Raw genomic sequence first — 21,048 nt, 5'->3', positions numbered from 1 at the left:
TTTGTAGTCTGGTTTATAGTCCCCTTCCACCATTGGCTCTCTCATTATTGTGGTTTACAGAATCATAACTGTGACTGTGGACCATGAATACCTGGGACCTCGGGTGTACCACCTTTGTTCGAGCAGCACGACCGATGAGATAAAAAAGCTGTTTTATGAGGAAACAGACCTACCTGTGAACCACCAGAACCTGTTTCATCACAACAAGCTGGTAAGATTGTTTGAATTGTTTTTGAAAATATTTTTTAAAGTTTTCAATAATAATAACAATAATAAGTTCTTTTTAATGCTGGTGATTGAACTGTGTCCATAGTGTAAAAAAAGTGATCAAAAACGAATCAATTGTCGTTGTTATGCAGCACGTGGCTGCGGGTTAGCATCAGTTCTTGTAGTCGTGTGGCAGTGCCGCTGATGCAGTGCCCACTGTAGGTTAGAGCAGCAATTTGGAATTTGGTCATGGTGCCGACGTTAGTCGCTTACTCTTCGGAAAGGACACCGTGGGGTCTTTAACGTCCACCAACTTATTCCGGCAGATGGGATGTCCGGTTTAACGTCCACCAACTAATTCCGGCAGATGGGATGCCCAGTTTAACGTCCTGCAACAAATTCCAGCAGAGGGGTCGCCCGGTTTAACGTCCACTAACTAATTCCGGCAGATGGGACGCCCGATTTAACGTCCACCAGCTAATTTCGTCAGATGGGACGCCCGGTTTAACGTCCACCTACTAATTCCAGCAGATGGGATGCCCCGTTTAACGTCCAGCAACTAATTCCAGCAGATGGGACGCCCAGTTTAACCCCCACCAACTAATTCCAGCAGATGGGACGCTCGGTTTAAGATCCATCAACAAATCCGGCAGATGGGATTCCCGGTTTAACGTCCACCAACCAATTCCAGCAGATGGGACGCCCAGTTTAACGTCCACCAACTAATTCCAGCAGGTGGGACGCCCGGTTTAACGTCCACCAACTAATTCCAGCAGAGGGGTTGCCCGGTTTAACGTACACCAACTAATTCCAGGAGATGGGACGCCCAGTTTAACGTCCACCAACTGATTCCAGCAGAGGGGTTGCCCGGTTTAACGTACACCAACTAATTCCAGCAGAGGGGTTGCCCGGTTTAACGTACACCAACTAATTCCAGGAGATGGGACGCCCAGTTTAACGTCCACCAACTAATTCCAGCAGAGGGGTTGCCCGGTTTAACGGACACCAACTAATTCCAGCAGATGGGACGCCCGGTTTAACGTCCACCAACTAATTCCAGCAGATGGGATGCCCAGTTTAACGTCCACCAACTAATTCCAGCAGAGGGGTTGCCCGGTTTAACGTCCACCAACTAATTCCAGCAGAGGGGTCGCCCGGTTTAACGTACACCAACTAATTCCAGCAGATGGGACGCCCAGTTTAACGTCCACCAACTAATTCGGCAGATGGGACACCCAGTTTAACATCCATCCGATGGAGGGCACACGCATTGATGAATCTCCCTACCTGTGAAACACCGGGATGACAGTGTCTAGCTTGGCTGAGATTCAAATCCAGGTCAGACAGCTTTGAACAAATCAATAAACGTTAATATTTGGTCGTTCTCGTCTCGTTTTGAAATTCACCAACAGTGATGCTTATTTGGTCTCCAGGTGACGAAGCTGAATCAAAGACATCATTGTAGCCTGTCCTGCAGATGTGGTGATATTATTTGGCCTTGAAGAGTCGGGAATCACAGTAGTTGATTGTGTACGAATGTGCGCACCCATTCTGAGATTCAAATTGGCAAGCAGGCTCTAACTCTGCCTGGGTTTTCCGTAACTCTTATTTTTCGGCAGTTCCCCATTCGCGAATTCGAAACTGAAGTTCTGCTTGTTGTTGGTAAGGAGAGATTGTTCAATTGTTTATTGCCCGGGTCAAATTGGCATTCGATGAAATGAATGATTTAGCATGGTGGAGGATGTTGATCAAAGGAACGTGATTCTTGGTGGTTGTGTGGTTCCTCGTAAGTCCTCTCCACCATCTCCCTGTTTTGCGTATTCTGAGTAACGTGAACCCACCGACTGAATCTACATCGGCCGATGTTTGACCACACCTGTTAGATTTGCGCTCCTTGTTCCTCGTGGGCAGGTGGCCGACTGTGTCGAACTGCAATCTCTCATTTCAACTGCGCAGCGACAGATACGATTTTCCCTGCAAATGAAGGGACTTCGGGGTGGAGGTACAAGTATGAATCCCATTATTTGCTCACAAAATACTGTTGCTTGAAGAATTGTTTTGCCTTCAGACAAAGTGAAACGTAGACATTCTATTCTGCAGTATCTCTTGACCGCTTCACGTTGTTCACACGAGGTGTTTGTCATTCGAAACAGGGAAATTCGGCCAATCAACGCCACCTTTGGTTGATTTTCTGAAAGATATATTGCGCCGTTATCCAGAGGGTGGACAAATACTGAAGGTAAGTTGCTCATTACCTCAGCCACCAAAGGTGGGTCGAGGTTATGTTTTCAACCTTGTCTGCTGTCTGTTTGTCTCTGTCTGTCCGTTTGTCTGTGAACAAGATATCTCAAAAAGTTGTGGACGGATGAGGACGAGATTTGGTGGAGAGGTAGCGTGTGTGACAAGGACCAAATGATTAGATTTTGGTGAAGATTCGAATCAGGATCCGGATCAGATAATTTTTAAGTGATTCTTCACCATTGAGTGATAGGGCTAAAACCGATACATAGCACGATATCTCAAAATGTTATTGACGAATTTAAACGAAACTTGGTGGACAGGTTGTGTGTGACGAGGAATTTTTTTTTTTTGTATACAAGATCGAGGCTCGTGTAAGAGCTAACATCAATCACAAAAAAAACAAACGGACACACAAACCATACAATAAAGGGAACAGGAGATAATATGGGGAGAGAGAGGGAAGCACACAAGTACAACAGCAGAGAACAGGGACATCGGAAGATCTATGGGAGGGAGAGGGCTTGGGGGGAGGAGGCGTGGGAAGGCGAATTGATTTTCTCCATGGTTCTCTCCATTCATTCTCTCCATCTCATTTCTCCATGGCCCATGGTTCATTGATTCTCCATGAAGGGAATGATTCAATTTTGGTGACGATGCAAATATTAATTCGGATACGCAATTTCTTTAATTTTTAAGTGATTCTTCACCATTGAGAGATCGGGTGAAAAGTGATATATAGCACGATATTTAAAAAAGTTGTGGATGCGTTATGACTAAACTTAGTGGACGCGTTGGTTAGGTGACAAGAACAAGCCGATTCGATTTCGGTTCAGGTCCGAATCCAGATCTGGTCAATCAGTGGAATACAAAATGTAAAACTGTTCAGCCTGGCAAAGGTATGCACTCTACCAAGTGCCATTCTCGTATTTACTTTGATATGCAACAATGAAACAATAATAATAATAATAATAATAATAATACATTTATTTTATATAGCGCTTTTCAAGAAGCCCAAAGACGCTTAAATGATGCAGCAATGATGCAGCAATGATGCAGCAATGATGCGTAATAAATTTTTTTTTTACCCCCATTAATCCACCCCAAATACACCTCCTTCAAATTCCCTGTTTTCGTTCCTGAAAGTCCCTGTAGTGTCCATCTTGTTTATCCTGTGTACCCCACCCCAGCCCTCTCCCTTCCACATATCTCCCGATGTCCCTGTTCCCTACTCTTTTTGTGCTTCCCTCTCTCTCACCCTCTTGTCTCCCGCTCCCTTCATTTATTATATGTTCTATGTGTTAGCTCTTACATGAGCCTTGACCAAGTATACAAAAGAAAGAAAAAAAACCGCAAATAAATTAGAGGAAATTTGAGGTGGGGTTCAGGAGGCAGGGGGGTTGGAAAGGTTACATCAGCAATTTGTATAATTCAGGCCAAAGAAAGAAAACTTGTTATAATCACAGATTCTGCTATTGGTGACATATTTAGCTCGCAATCATGGCGATCACGTGATCTCAGCAGCAGCAGCTGATTGGCCGATTACTGTTGCGTGTTGGCAATGCCCACAAACCGAGTTTTTTTCACTCGTTTAAAAATATGTGTTTTATCTCATCATTCAATGTAATCCTGAGAGCAATGTTTGGAAGAGGAACCACCTTAAACCAATAAGTCCTGATATGGCCACTTGGTTCTCTCTGAATCATTAACAGCTGTAATACAAAGAATTCCCAGAATGAGAACTTTCCTGTAGTTTAAGGTGTTGATTATGATTATGTTTCTTTCCTCCGACCCCCGTCTTTGCTGTTTTTAGGAACTTGTTCAAAATGCTGAGGATGCTGGTGCAAGTGATGTGAAATTCCTGTATGATGAGTGCTCTCACGGAACAGACTCTCTCTGGTGTAAGGAGCTGGCAAAATTCCAAGGTATTATTTTGGTTTTAAAGTCGAATAAGTAATGTTTTAGTAATTGTAGAAAGAATTGTTTTTGTTAATCAGTGATCTAAGGTTCATCAATGAGCTTGTACACATATCACATGGCGGACAAGGACATTGGCATACGTTTTTTTTTTTTTTTTTTTTTTTTTTTTTGTATACAAGATCGAGGCTCGTGAAAGAGCGAACATTAATCACACAGAAAGACAAACCGACACACAAAACAAATAACATCGGGAGCGGTAGACAAGATGGGGAGAGAGAGGGGGAAGGACACAAACACAACATTTGAGAGCAGGGACCGAGAGACATGGAGACATCGAGAGAACTGTGGGAGGGAGAGGGCTTTGGGCATTATTGCATTATTTGCATTATTGCATTATTTGGGCATTATTGCATTATTGCAGAAATGGTGCATTATTTGAAACAAGAGAAAAATGACCACAGTGTGGTCATCAGCTGCGACGTGTAGAATCATGAGGATATCCGTTGCAATATGCGCTACCAAATTCGACCAGTCATTAAATTATACGCATGCACAATGAATTACAGTTTACATGAATTACAGTGACATTGGTAGACATTGGATGAATCAACACATCACAAGGGATTTGAACCCAGGTGTCTCAGTTTAATGAGCCATGTGAGGCCATATACTCAGATGGGAGCACCAACCGAGTCAAACCAAGGAGATGTTTCAGTTGTAAGTGTTTGAAACTATCTGTCCTTTTCCACCAGCTCCAGGGGAAAAACTTCTGTGTGTTTGCAAACTTATTTATCTCTTGCAATCCTACTTTTATGGTTAGTTGGCTTTCGCATGAACCGTGACTAATATGTTAAAATCATTTACTGTGCCGGTCTCAGGGCTATATCGTAATATGTTGTCTACGACCTTCACCGAGTGCACTCCGCCTGCAATGGGAGCCACATTGTGAAGCATGTTACCCTCTAAAGAGGATGTTAAGCTGGCTGTCCAACTTGCCATTTGTATACATCAAAAACTCCTGGTGTAGTTTTTATTACAAGAGTAGGCCTTTTGGTATGGAACCCAGGCCAAAGTTCTTCTATGTTTCGATTGTAAGATTGGCCACCTGACATCAATAGGAGATTTCCTGTTCTATAACGTCTACAATGGCTTCACGAAGACCAACCAACGATGAGAGATCACACTGTATTATTATTGTTTATAATGTTGATGTAGGCCTCAAAGTTATTGTATCCCACAGGCCCTGCACTGTATTCCTACAACAACGCCGTGTTTATGGAATGTGACTGGAAAGGCATTCAGGAAACAGCACGGAGCCAGAAGAAGGATGATCCGCTCAAAGTTGGCAGATTTGGACTGGGGTTCAACTCTGTGTATCATGTCACAGGTATGAAAAAATTACCTAATGCCCTGTTCATGCTGATGAAAAATGTTAGTTATGTAAAACCGACATCAAACATACCGTACTTATCTATGTTTGTGACATAAAAGGAGCCGAGTTTCTCTGTCCGTAATGCTTTCTTATACAACGTTTCTACTGTCGTAGAATAATGCAATTGTTACTGCTGGAAAGGTAATAATCAATTTACTTGGTTGGAAAGGTAATAATCAATTTACTTGGTTGGAAACCTAATAATTTATTTACTGGGAACAAAATTTGTTCCTTTAATCACAAACATGCCTGCTTTAAAATCCTGTGTTTCCGTGATTGAGGAAGAAGAAGCGTTAATAAGTGCTTAATGCAGTGGTTCCAACGGTAACATTTATTAAATTGTAACACAGCAGGAACACTTTACAAAGCCATGGAAGGAGCATACAAAAAGTAACAACAACAACAACAACATGCATTTTAAAGCCATTTTCCCTGCTGGAGCGGGGGTTAGCCTTGCGGTCGCCATGACAATCTTCTCCATTTTGCCCTATTTTCTGCATCTCCCCTTGTTAACCCCTTTGCCCGCATTAGTTCTTCCACCATCTTTAGCCAAGTCTTTCTCGGTCTTCCCCGTCCTCTACTTCCTTCTACATTCATTTCCATCACTCTTCTCAACCAGTCACTTTCATCCTTCCTCAACACATGACCAAACCATCTCAACCTGTTCCTCTTCACAGCATCAATCACAGGCTCTATTCATATCATCTTTCACAATTCATCATTTGTCTTCCTCTCTCTCAACGATACTCCGCACATCAACCGAACCATTCGCATTTCCACCCTTTCCAGCCTTCGTTGCTGCTGTACGTTCATCACCCATGTCTCGCTCCCATAAATCATAACACTTCTCACACATGCAGCATACACCTTTCCCTTCAGCTTCAACGACACTCCCCTCCTCATCAGCACGCCACTCAGTTCCTGAAACTTCTTCCATGCACATCTCACTCGAGCAACCGTTGCCGAGTCTGATCCACCTTCTCCATTCAGCATGTCTCCGAGGTAGCAAAATGTTTTCACACCTTCCAGCTTCACGCCGTCTCCAAGATCCAACTCAACATTTCCTCCATGTGCAGCTCCCTCTGTGCACACCTTACATTTGAATGTAGCTGCCACACTGGTTAATGACCCTCTCAGACCACTGCACTTTTGATGAACCCACTCAGCGCACATTGTACATTGAATGGAGTTCACTCCGACACCCTTCCTACACACAGCACAGGGCCACTTCCCAGTTCTTTCCACCTCACCACATGCTTTACCACTTGCCATCACCTTCGTCTTACCGATATTCACCTTCAGACCTTTTGTCTCCACACATTCCTTCCACTTGTTCATCTTTTCCTTCAGTCCATCCATACTTAACGCAATCAACACCAGATCATCTGTATACAACAACTCCCACGGTAAACCCTCCTTTACGTTCTGAGCCAGCACCTCCATCACAGCTACAAATAGTAGTGGACTTAGTACCGACCCCTGATACACTCCCACCTTCACCTCAAACTCACCACTGTTCCCGTCCTTCGTCCTTACAGCTGTGTGCGCTCTTTTGTACATTGCCATCACTACTCTGATCAACCATTCCTCCACTCCTAACTTCCTCAATGCCCATGTCAATACTTTGTGTGGAACCCAATCAAATGTTTTCTCCAGATCAACAAACCCAAGAAACAACTTCTTCCTCTTCTCCATGTACTTCTCCTGCAACTGCCTCACAATAAAGAGTGCGTCTGTCGTTCCTCTTCCTGGCATAAATCCAAACTGCATTTTGTCGACTTTCACCTTCTTCCTTATCCTCCTCTCCAACACCCTTTCCAATACCTTCATTCCATGCTCCAATAACTTTATCGCTCGGTACGAGCCACACTCCAGAGGGTCACCTTTCCCCTTGTATAGAGGGACGAGGGACGAGTGTACTCAGTTCCCAATCCACTGGAATGCGGCCTTCTTTCACCACCAGATTGCAGATCTCTGTCATTCTCTTCACACCCCAATTTCCCGCTGCCTTCAACATATCTCCCACAACTCCCATCGGCCCTCCCGCTTTTCTACTCTTCATTGCTTTTATCGCTTCCTCAACTTCCTTCTCAGTTATCTTCTATGCCGGTCCTAAAACTGGGTTACTCTCTATGTTGCCATCCCATTCATTCTCTGTATTCAACAGCATTTCCATATATCTTTTCCATCTTCCTTTAATTCCATCTGGGTCCACAACGATTTGTCCCACTTCATCCTTCAAGCAACTCACCCCCATCACATCACACCTCTCTTTCGCTATCTGCTTTGCAATCCTGAATACCGCTCTCTGACCTTCTTCCGAATCCAAGCGTTCTCCGAACATTTTCCGACATGCCTCCTGCGCCTTTGCTACCTTTTTCTTTGCAGCCTTCTTGGCTGCCTTATAACTTTCATGCTCTGCTTTTTCTGCTCCCGTACCCCTCGCCTTCTGCCACTCCTTGAACTTCTTCCTCTTCTCGTCAATCCTCTTTCCAACTTCATCATCCCACCACCATGTTTCCGAGTGCCCCGGTGGTCCTTTTGTCCATCCACATACCTCACCAATGGCTCCCAACAGACTATCTTTCATTGACATCCAACCACATCATCCTCTACCATACTCAGCCTCTCTTTTAATGCCTCCCTTACTGTCACCTCTTTCAACCTCCGCACCTTCATTCTCAGTTGGTACTTCACCCGTCGAGCTCTCCTTGCACCTTTCACCCTCATGTCGCAGACAACCAAGTGGTGTTGTGAAACAGCCTCCTCCCCGGGATCACCTTTGTGTCCCGGAGGTGCCCCCTATCTCGCCTACGCACCATCAGGTAGTCAACGGTTGTCGTCGACCCACCTGACGTGTATGTAACAAGCTTATTATCCTCTTTCTGGAACTGAGTATTACAAATCAACAAATCAGCTCCATCAGCAAACTCCAAAATCCTTTCACCTTCTCCATTTCTCACACCATATCCGTAACCCCCATGAACTCCCTCAAAACCGTCCATACTCCTTCCCACATGTCCATTTAGGTCTCCTCCTACCACAACAACTTCCTCATCTTTCACGTTTTCCATCAGCTTCTCTATCGCACACCAGAACTTGTCCTTCTCTTCATCACTCCGACCAACCTGCGGAGCATATCCCGAGATGACGTTCACCAAGACCTTTCCAATCATCATTTTCACCATCATCAACCTATCACTCACTCTAGTCACACTCACCACACTGTCTACAAGCTCCTCAGAAAACAGGACACCAACACCATCCACGCCCTCCGGGCACCCTTGCCACACAAACTTGTATTTCTGTCCCTGCCTACCCTTCACCATTCTCACACCACTTCCTTTCCATCTCGTCTCTTGCACACAACATATGTCCACTCTTCTTCTGATCAATACTTCCACCACTTCTGCTGATGTCCTTGTCATTGTCCCTACATTCCATGTCCGAAACCTCAGAAACCGATCTCCACTTCGGGCTGTACCCTGCCCATATGTAGTTGTAATTGTCATGGTTCTCTTTTTGAGGCAATGTTTTTTTCAATGTTTTTGAGGCAACCCTTCCTGACGCCAAGCATGAAAAAAAAATAAAGTAAAACACCCAAAACAGGATATTTTATAACATGTAATTGTTATTGTGGTGGCTGTGGTTGTTGTTTGTGTACTACTTCCATGTACTTATATATATATATTTTCGATTGCTTTGAGAAATATTACTATATATAGCATACAAAAAGTAAATGTAGTAATATTTCTCAAAGCAGTCGAAAATATATATATATATAAGTACATGGAAGTAGTACACAAACAACAACCACAGCCACCACAATAACAATTACATGTTATAAAATATCCTGTTTTGGGTGTTTTACTTTATTCTACATCCTCATTGACACTCACAGACAGACATGCAAAATGTTTGTCAAATACAGGATGCTGTCTTTTTCTTAAACCCGTCAGCAAAGTGACTGGAGGCAAGTCTCGTATTTCAGGAAATTATTGGGAATAAGGAAGGAAGGAAGGAGAGGGATTGGAGGCATATAGTTTCGCCATCTATACAAAAGTTAGGTGTGTGTGTGTGTGTGTGTGTGTGTGTGTGTGTGTGTGTATGTGTTTGCGTGTGTGTATGTATGTGTATCTGTGTCTGCATGTGTGTATGTGTCTGTGTGCCTGTGTCTGCATGTGTGTATGTGTCTGCATGTGTCTGTCTGTTTGTCGCCATTTTTATCACCAGGGAAGTTCGTCAAATTTTCAGAGATTTGTCAGTGCGTGCAGGGAATGTTTGTTTCAGGCAAAACATTTTTTTGGACATTTTGTAAAAAACAACGTTTTAATTTTTTGGGGGATTCTTTTTTTTATTGCTCTATAACGCCTAAGCCTTTGTAATTATGTGCAAGGTAATTTAAATGATCCCTGACCCCATTCCTTTGTGGGTCCACAGGGAAGCGTTTTAGGCCATCACAAAAAACTTTGAAAAAAAACAACAAAATTTGATTTCTTCAATGCCAACAGTATTAGAACAGCATCGGACAAAGCCAGGTACCCCAGATAGTTTTATATACATATATATATATATATATATATATGTAATGCTTGTGGGCCCCTATCAGATTATGAACTACATCTCATGTCATTATTCTTTTGTACTAGGGCATTGCCCGTACGTGGGTGCCCGTTCCTTGCCAAAAAAAAAAAAAAACGCTACCCGTACGCTCTACCCCGCCCGTACGCCCGTAAACAAAAAAAACAACGCTCTTCGCTTCCGCCCTTCGCTCTGACTGAATTGGGAGAAATAATGCGCATAAGAAATCGAATTACGTACCGTAATGGCGGTCAGCTCGTAACGCGCTCAGCTCCGCTCGTCTCACATCGGCCACGCCTACGCAACAAAGCGTTCTGTGATTGGCTGCCGGAAGATAAGTCGTCACTGTCCGGAAGTTCGCAAATCGCAGTTACGATGAATCGTTTTAATTTAATCGCAGTTTGAATTCGTTTTAAAACATAGTTTAACGGCAACATAGTTTTCCAACGTGAAATAAATGAATACGCTGTCAAATGTGCCGTCCGAGGCAGAGTCTGATCGCCACGTTCGGCACACGTGATAGCTCGCTGCTCTCTGATTGGTTGAAGCGTTTTTTGGACATAGCTCGGTAAGTACTTGTCCGATTAATTACAAACCTTGAAAAGGCACATCCTCGGGTCCCCAGCAATATACCTGGCAAGTTTCAAGTATTCAAGTTTTCAAGTATTCAAGCAAGTTTCTAGGGCATTGCCCGTACGTGGGTGCCCGTTCCTTGCCAAAAAAAAAAAAAACGCTACCCGTACGCTCTACCCCGCCCGTACGCCCGTAAACAAAAAAAACAACGCTCTTCGCTTCCGCCCTTCGCTCTGACTGAATTGGGAGAAATAATGCGCATATGAAATCGAGAAATTATTATTTTCTCCGGAAGAAATCGAATTACGAACCGTAACGTAATGGCGGTCAGCTCGTAACGCGCTCAGCTCCGCTCGTTCTCACATCGGCCACGCCTACGCAACAAAGCGTTCTGTGATTGGCTGCCGGACCGGAAGTTCGCAAATCGTCGCAGTTACGATGAATCGTTTTAATTTAATCGCAGTTTGAATTCGTTTTAAAACATAGTTTAACGGCAACATAGTTTTCCAACGTGAATGCCCAATTATTCAATTAGCGCCAACGTATTTTGGCTTTTTGCAATTTAATCGCAAGGCAAAGTAGAAAGAGAAGAGGGAAAAAAAGAAAAGCCTTGCCTTGCTGCAAACAGCTGCTGCAAACAACAACAACAGGGAAGGCTTCACTGTCCGGAAGTTGGCATATCGCAGTTACGATTATTTTAGTGTTAATGGCCAATTATTCAATTAGCGCCAACGTATTTTGGCTGTTTGCAATTTAATCGCAAGGAAAAGTAGAAAGAGAAGAGGGAAAAAAAGAAAAGCCTTGCATTAACGCATTAACGCTTGCATTGCATTAACGGTTCGGCACACGTGATAGCTCGCTGCTCTCTGATTGGTTGAAGCGTTTTTTGGACATAGCTCGGTAAGTACTTGTCCGATTAATTACAAACCTTGAAAAGGCACATCCTCGGGTCCCCAGCAATATACCTGGCAAGTTTCAAGTATATCGGACCCGTGGTTGTCGAGAAACAGCGGTCACAGACACACAGACACACAGACACACAGACACACAGAGATTACTGGAATTATAGATAGATGAAACCTATGGGAAGTATTAAACTGTAATGCATTGCTCAGAGTCAGTAAGCGTCACTCTTTTTATTCAACATTGAAAAATTACATAAACTGTTTGAAAATGCAAGTTAGCCTAAGTTCTCCTTTAGTTGGTCCTGTAACTACACAAAGACGAGTCCATATTAGCTCTACTGGCCAACGCAAATAATGTACATTTGGTTCAAACTTTTCCGAACGTGTCCATGGTGACAATTAAATGACAATAAATTCATTATCTTACATGTATGCTTCTATTTGATTGAGTAATGAACTGTAAGTAGTCTTCTTTGTCCAATAATCCTAACAGAAATTAATGGCCGCCAATCGAGGTAGCTTTGTCTACCAACGAGACCCGGGTCTGACGTTTCGGTCACTGAGTGACCTTCAACAGAGGCTTGGTTGGTGTTGCCGGAGGCCGTAACACACAGTCTGAGCACAATGATTGTTTCCTAACTGCATTCCTTTATTTGATAAATGTTTTATGTGAGCCAATGGAAGCTCAGCATGATTTAAAATTCAGATTTGGATAGTTTAATCAGGAAAATAAACCATGGAACGATCTATCACACTGCCCATTATCGGTTTTCTTCAGATCTTCCCAGTATTCTCAGTGGCGAGCAGATTGGAATTCTGGATCCCCATGAGGCCGTATTTGGAGCCAGGGAGACTGGGAGGAGCTGGCACTTGCTCGACGACTGTGAGGAAATACAGAAGCTCCACGATCAGTTCAGCCCATACATGGGCCTGTTTGGAAACAACGAGACTGTGCTCGGTTCGGGACACTTTCCTGGCACAATATTCCGGTTCCCCCTTCGAAAATCCCCGTCGCAGTTGAGCAGCAACTTGTATAGCAAGGAGGAAGTGATGGAGCTGTTTCACTCTTTCATTGCTGATGCAGACACCGTCCTGCTATTCCTGAAAAACGTCAAAAAAGTCTCCTTGCACATACGGGAACAAAATGGTACCGAGACGATGCTCTTCAGTGTGAGCGCGAGTGTGAGGGATGAATCGGAAAATGTGGAAACTTTGGAAAAAGCAATTCGCTCCTATTGTGAAAGGAAAGAAAATTCCACAATGCAAACAATAACGTTTGCGATTGACATAACCATCCAGAAAGACTTGCCTCAAGAAAGCTTGTCCACCTCTCAATCTTGGCTCGTGACCAATGGCATCGCAGGCAGAGGAATTTGTCGTGAGGTTGACTTACTGGCGGATGAGCTTAATTTTCCTCCATTGGTCGGCGTCGCCGTTCCACTCGACATAGAAAATCAAGGCGACTGTGAAGGGACGTTCAGGTTCTCTGGAAGAACGTTCTGCCTTCTGCCTCTTCCACCAACGGAGGACAGCAAAACGGGATTGCCGGTCCATATCAATGGCTTCTTTGGCCTGACGGACAATCGGCGGGGCGTTCGGTGGCTGGCTAAAGACCAACGGAAAGACCAAGCCGCTCTCTGGAACGAATTGCTGGTCGGTCATGTTATTCCGAAAGCCTATGCCGCACTCATTTGTAAGTTCATCAAAAACATATTGCCAGAGTGTGAGGAAAGTTTCACCTCAGCAGTTTATAGGCTTTGGCCAACTGTTGAAAATGTCCACGCTTCCTGGAAGCCATTACTGCAGCCTTTGTTCGAAGAACTCTTTCAACAACCGATCATCTGCTCCATGACTGGAGGATGGATGAAAATTCACGAGGTCATCTTTCATGAAGACTGCTTGCCCAGCGAAAGTGCAGCACGCGTTCTTGAGTACCTAACCAGAGCAGGCCTCAACATTGCCACCATAAACAGCGCAGTTCGCAATGCCATTTGGACTTTCTATTCCCGTACAAGTTCCCTTGCGATCGTAACTCCTGCTTTAGTCAGACAGACATTGAGGTCGAGTGGGGTTGAGCCAGAAGACGAGGAATGCCACATGCTGCTGGAGTACATCCTCACAGATCGTGACTACAACGATCTTCACGACCTGAGACTGCTACCCTTACAAAATGGCTCCTTTGGTTCCTTTTACAAGACGGACGTGGACAAGGAACCGATTTACATTCCTTCGAAGGAGCACCCGAGGTATCATTTAATCATATGATGAATGCTTATAATCAAGTTGCACCAAAGTTTAAAAAAAAAAATTGGACGCAAATATGGCACAATCTCCCAACATACCTAAACCCTACACCTCAACCCTCTCCTACCCCCACTCTATTATATATGCTCTGTTCATGCCTAGGCTACTCCCTCCCCTTTCCTCACTCCAATCTATTCAAAATTTCTCCCTCCACCCCCTTTCCAAATGTGTGTACATCATAAATACTTGGCCCCAAAGTCTGTGATTAATAGGCCTTTGTCCCATTGTTCTGCAAATGTTACAGCAAGGCCTAGCTGAGCTAAAGATTAGAGAGCATTGCTCGTTTGATGGTTGTAGTAATTTGCAGCATTGATGGGTGAAGCGTAACCTCTGTTGCAGATCCATTTTCTTTGGGATGGATGCAAAGTTTCTTTCTGACGATGTTTCGGATGCAATAAAACCTGTTCTGTCTGAACTTGCGAAGAACTTTACGCACGGTGAGGCACAAACTTTGAAACCCATGTATGCGCTTTTTCTGACTTGATCTGTCAATGTCTCATTGGATATCTCACGCTGTTAATTTGAAAACCTCTTATTCATGAAACTCCCATCCGAATCAAAACTGTAATCGCTACACACATGAGTGCTTTGATGTGCGATGGAATTTCTACGTAGATGTTGTGCAAAAGTTTTCCTGAAACAAGTACTTTTAGAATGTTCTCAAAGCTTTGCCATTGTCACTTTGTTAGTCTTGCCCGTTTCTGAATGGGAGAGGGTATCATTGTGTGTGTGTGTGTGTGTGTGTGTGTGTGTGTGTGTGTGTGTGTGTGTGTGTGTGTGTGTGTGTGTGTGTGTGTGTGTCAATCAGTGAATCATAGGGCCCCCAGGCGACATAATGTAATATTGCCCCCCAATTGGCCTTAACCCATATAGTGCTGGATTTACTGGTTATTAGCCCAGAAATGCTTTTTGTTCAAAAGTCAACGGCTTTTCTCCACCAATTAGAAGCAAGCTTTCATAAGTTACCCTGGTATTATACATTGTAAGAAAGGTTATGTTTCATTATTTGGGTCAGTTTAACTCATTTGCATACACGTGTCTGCTATGATCATGGCCCAATGCGCTTAATGGGTTAAGCGCAGATCGACGAATTTGTCTAATATAACCACAACATTTTTATTTCTAACTAGCAAAGGTACCTGGCATTGCAAGGAAACACAGAATTGCTTTGTTGATGGGAATATTAAGAGAGGGGCAGAGCGAGGAGCAGGAGGGGAGGGGGAGAGGCGAGTGGAGGGGAGAGGAGAGGGCAGGAGGAGGGGAGCGGGAAGGGAATGAGGGAAGAGGGGTTTGAGGGAGTTGGCGAGCGGCAGGAAGGCGAGGAGGGGGTGAGTTGAAGGGTAGATTGGGGGAGGAGGGGAGTGGAAGCAAAGGCAGCATAAGGTGAGGAGGGGAAAGGAATAGGGGGGCAGGAATCAGGAGAGGGGGGTGAGGGATTGAGGGCAGGGGTGGGGTGGGGAGGAGATGAGGTGAGGAGTGGATTGGGGGATGAGGGGAGTGGAAGCAAAGGAGGGATGAGGGTAGGGGAAGGCAGCATGAAGGGAAGGGAAGGCAGCATTTGGGGAGGGGAAGGGAAGGCAGTGCGAGGGGAAGGAAGGGAAGGCCACATGATGGGAGGAGGAGGGAAGGCAGCCTGAGAGGATGGGAAGGGAAGGCAGCACGATATAATATGACCGTTAGGCAAATGTAACAACAGGTGCAAAATGACGAAATAATTAATAAAGGATAAATTTAATTAGAAATATCTAACTGTCTCCAGACATGCTGTTCAATCAGGATAGCAATACCACCCATTGTTTTCAAACAGGATAGCAAAACCACCCGTTGTTTTCAAACAGGATAGCAAAACCACCCGTTGTTTTCAAACAGGACAGCAAAACCACCCGTTGTTTTCAAACAGGATTGCAAAACCACCCGTTGTTTTCAAACAGGATTGCAAAACCACCCGTTGTTTTCAAACAGGATAGCAAAACCACCCGCTGTTTTCAAACAGGATAGCAAAACCACCCGTTGTTTTCAAACAGGATAGCAATACCACCCGTCCTTTTCACACAGGATAGCAAAACCACCCCACCCGTTGTTTTCAAACAGGATAGCAATACCACCTGCTGTTTTCAAACAGGATAGCAATACCACCCGTCCTTTTCAAACAGGATAGCAATACCACCCCACCCGTTGTTTTCAAACAGGATAGCAATACCACCCGCTGTTTTCAAACAGGATAGCAATACCCCCGTTGTTTTCAAACAGGATAGCAATACCCCCGTTGTTTTCAAACAGGACAGCAAAACCACCCGTTGTTTTCAAACAGGATAGCAATACCACCCGCTGTTTTCAAACAGGATAGCAATACCACCCGCTGTTTTCAAACAGGATAGCAAAACCACCCGTTGTTTTCAAACAGGATAGCAAAACCACCCGTTGTTTTCAAACAGGATAGCAATACCACCCGCTGTTTTCAAACAGGACAGCAAAACCACCCGTTGTTTTCAAACAGGATAGCAATACCACCCATCCTTTTCAAACAGGATAGCAATACCACCCGCTGTTTTCAAACAGGATAGCAAAACCACCCGCTGTTTTCAAACAGGACAGCAAAACCACCCGTTGTTTTCAAACAGGATAGCAATACCCCCGTTGTTTTCAAACAGGATAGCAATACCCCCGTTGTTTTCACACAGGATAGCAATACCACCCGTTGTTTTCAAACAGGATAGCAATACCCCCGTTGTTTTCAAACAGGATAGCAATACCCCCGTTGTTTTCAAACAGGATAGCAATACCCCCGTTGTTTTCACACAGGATAGCAAAACCACCCGTTGTTTTCAAACAGGATAGCAATACCACCCGTTGTTTTCAAACAGGATAGCAATACCCCCGTTGTTTTCAAACAGGATAGCAATACCACCCGTTGTTTTCAAACAGGATAGCAATACCCCCGTTGTTTTCACACAGGATAGCAATACCACCCGTTGTTTTCAAACAGGATAACAATACCCCCGTTGTTTTCAAACAGGACAGCAAAACCACCCGTTGTTTTCAAACAGGATAGCAATACCCCCGTTGTTTTCACACAGGATAGCAATACCCCCGTTGTTTTCACACAGGATAGCAATACCACCGTTGTTTTCACACAGGATAGCAATACCACCGTTGTTTTCACACAGGATAGCAATACCCCCGTTGTTTTCACACAGGATAGCAATACCACCGTTGTTTTCACACAGGATAGCAATACCCATGTTGTTTTCAAACAGGATAGCAATACCCCCGTTGTTTTCACACAGGATAGCAATACCCCTGTTGTTTTCACACAGGATAGCAATACCACCCGTTGTTTTCACACAGGATAGCAATACCCCCGTTGTTTTCAAACAGGATAGCAATACCACCCGTTGTTTTCAAACAGGATAGCAATACCACCAGTTGTTTTCAAACAGGATAGCAATACCACCCGCTGTTTTCAAACAACAAGTACAATTTCAAAAGATATTATAATATGGGCTTCCCTTGAGGGATGCGACTCGAGCTTGAGCTGTTACCATGATGTGTTCCCACTGTGAAACTGGGCCTCTCAAGGAGAAAGTTACATTTTAAACTTTTGTCAGATTTGACTCAGACAAGGGAACACACGTATAATTTATTACCTTAACATTGTCTTGAATGTCAATCTGTAATTTTAGTTTCAAACACGCCAAAAAATTCAATTACACCCTTTCTCGGCTCCTACCCATTCCCCTTCTCCTCCATCATCCCACCCCACCACTGTCGACTGTCTTGTTGTGCAAATGAACAAACGTTGAAGAATATCACTCACAGTTGAGCACCAAAGTAATTTCAAATATTTACGCAAAACGACAAATGAAGCAAATGGAAAGGTAAGCGAATGGTGAAACAAGGGTGTTCCACTATCAATAAGCTTGTAGAGCGCTCACCAAGTGGCTTTAAGCACTTTAGTGAGCACTCCAATGAAACGGTTGCTTAGGACGGCAGACTTAGCAAGTGGTTCGTACTTATGAAGATCAGGAATTCGATGATTAGCGCTTGGAGATCACTTGTCTCGTTGCTTTATTCATTATCATCCTCCCATTATATCAATCGTTTTTTTAGTTCAATCTTTAATTTGATTTATCTTGCCTTCCTAACACCAGAGATTTCCCCCATGGAGTACACAGGTGCGGCACATCCTTCACGGCGATCCCACTGATTGATTATTTTTGGTGCACTCATTGAAGTTACACTTTGGGCACATTCCTTAATCACTGACCTAATCTTTTCTTAACTCAATATAATTGATGGAACAGTAGAAAAAGTTCAGAAAAAAGAGAAAGGACAGCCCTGCTTAAAGCTTAGTTATAAGATATATGCTTAGTTATAAGAATCGGTGATTTTTAATTTTTAAAAATAGATTTGTCTCCACATTTCAGCACTTAAAGTCCTGGAGATACAATTAGTCCATGAGCGACTTGGCCAAATTGTGACAATTGCTACCATGAGAGGGCACCAGACTTTTTTGTTATTTTCTGTTAGCTCGATGTATCTGTAACACAAAACAACATGATGGACATTTCTGGAGAGTAGCTTAATGTCTGTAGAGCTAAAAATGTGAGATAGGGGTCGCAAAACAGAAAAATCCTCAAACGAGCATGTTTAAAGGTACAACTTTATCAAACCAATCGAAATTGTTTCCGAGACTCGTGGTACATCGTGATATAAGGTTACACGAACTACAACGTGTTAAAACTCAATTTAATATCGATTTTGAAGTTGTCTCAAAGAGTTTAACCATATTGTAGCTCATTATATTTTGAGCCAAACAGACACAACAATTTTCTTTCTTGCCCCTTTCATATGCAACATTTCCTCACATACATGACTCCAATTCAGAAGACAAACTAATGATGATTACACGCTAAAATGTTTTACTATTGTTGCCTTCAGTAAATACAAAATATCCAAGTACTAAAGAATAAAATTGACATCTTGACAAACAATATCATGTAGTATTCAAGTAGTTTTTGTTGGAAAGTCATTTGTATGTAGTCCTGTTTTCAGACATAATACTTCATAGTAACACATGCTCCAAATATAAAATGCTCTTCCAGCATAAATCCATGAATCAGACAATAACAAACATTACATACATATGCAGTTGTACATATACTCATTTATTCATCATCACTATCCGAATTGTCCAAATCGATGAAGTCATCATTTACATCGTCATCCTTCATGTTGTCACATGTTTCCAGCCTGCAGGCATCCGTACATTTCAAGCCATTCACCATGCACTGGCACGATGGCAACTGGCAGATTCGTTTGCACTTGCATGAAAGGAATCCCAAGACCGCATCGGGTGCTATGGGACCTGTCATCCAGTTGACTATGAACTGTCCCTCGTCGTCCAAGGTCCACCCATTACTGTCAACAGGACTCTGTATGCTGGGCTTGCTGGTCAGGGATCTCTGCCAAATGGCTGCTTGGTAGTTTGCCCTCACAGCATGCATCTTTAGGGAATCCATGCATGGAGGCAACTGTGAAGAGTCTACGTTTCCGTTCTTGATTCTAAATAATTGGTAACGCATTTCATTGACGTGTGCGATGTCTGTCTGTGCCACGTAAAGACGACAGGGGAACATCTCCAGATACGCCAGTAATTCTGCAGACAATGTCCAATCTTGCCCCAGTTTTGTGAAAGCTGCTTGGAACTGGACATTCTCCTTCAGAAGTTTCAGAGCAGCTAATTTTCCTCGTCCACTGAATGCGCTGACGCTATCACAACCAGTGTACACATGCAGCCCGATCAATGAAGCACATACATTCTGACCGATGGCATCAGCTACTTTCTTGACATCAATATACCTTATTCTGGTTGCAGATCCACATTTGATGTACATGTCACAGTCAATCTTTCTTTGGAAGGCTAAACACAGAATAAATACATCTGTGTCCTCAGCAACTATGATGATTGATGAGTAGTTGCCAGAAGCATGCTTAGCGTGTAGCAAGATCCGGGTATCTGCTTCTTTTTGTGTACTTGCCAAATCTGCCACATCTGCCACATCTGATACAGAGTCACTGTTGAGTTTGAAACACTTTTCTCCACTTGTAAAGTATACAGTTCTTTGGGCTGGTTGCTGCCTTCGTTGCGGTTGCTGCCATTGTGTCAAAATGAAACGGATCAGTTTCATTTTACTTACTCCGCATGCAAGGAGACATCTCCATTGTTTGGATCTTGTGGCCGGGCACAATGTTGGTAAAGCGGATTCCTTGGTCGGAACCCCTCAGTGACCTCTCTGCCCGTTTGATGGACATTTGGTGATACACATCAAATATCAAGTCAACCCTTGTGCTGCCTTCTGAAGCTCGGAGCACGGACACAAGCAGATGATCTGACAGTTCAGTATATAACTGAACAGTATATATATATATATATAAGAACAGTTCAGTATATATATATATATATATATACATACATACATACATACATACATACATACATACATACATATATATATATATATATATATATATAAGATACAGTATATAACAGCATTTTAATTGCCAATTTGAGAAATAACCATGATAACAATTCATGCAAATATTGGTACATTCAGTGTCAGTTATAGTAGTGCTGTCTGCTTTCGAAGTCGATTACTATGGCAAATTGAAATATATTAAAATCTTAAGTAATCAGAGAAATATACTTATCAAATTGGACTTAAATAGTGTAAAGGGAATAAAGAGATTAATCATACCCAGCGTCATGAAACATGAGATGTCAGTAAACACTGCATGTATTGATGAATAATGCTGTATGGATTGATATGAGTAATGCCTTAACTAATGTAAATACCACTTAATTAACATTTAATAGGATGATGTTCA

At 43.3% G+C, this 21,048-nt stretch overlaps 1 protein-coding gene across 1 annotated transcript in view; it reads left to right on the top strand.

Moving 5' to 3' along the window:
* SACS (sacsin molecular chaperone) overlaps window positions 1-21,048 on the top strand; it is a 60,218-nt gene that overhangs the window by 25,871 nt on the left and 13,299 nt on the right. The window contains exons 3-9 of the mRNA XM_068132201.2: window positions 61-211; window positions 2,119-2,209; window positions 2,361-2,446; window positions 4,259-4,370; window positions 5,606-5,752; window positions 12,635-14,102; window positions 14,500-14,597. Coding sequence (XP_067988302.2) covers window positions 61-211; window positions 2,119-2,209; window positions 2,361-2,446; window positions 4,259-4,370; window positions 5,606-5,752; window positions 12,635-14,102; window positions 14,500-14,597 — 2,153 coding nt within the window. The remainder of the gene's footprint in view (window positions 1-60; window positions 212-2,118; window positions 2,210-2,360; window positions 2,447-4,258; window positions 4,371-5,605; window positions 5,753-12,634; window positions 14,103-14,499; window positions 14,598-21,048) is intronic.

The sequence above is a fragment of the Myxine glutinosa genome, chromosome 12 (genome assembly GCF_964187855.1).
Source record: "Myxine glutinosa chromosome 12, kmMyxGlut1.1, whole genome shotgun sequence".
NCBI classification, from domain to species: Eukaryota; Metazoa; Chordata; class Myxini; order Myxiniformes; family Myxinidae; genus Myxine; species Myxine glutinosa.
Note: the sequence above shows the minus strand (reverse complement) of the source record. Positions and strands in the feature narration are given on the sequence as shown.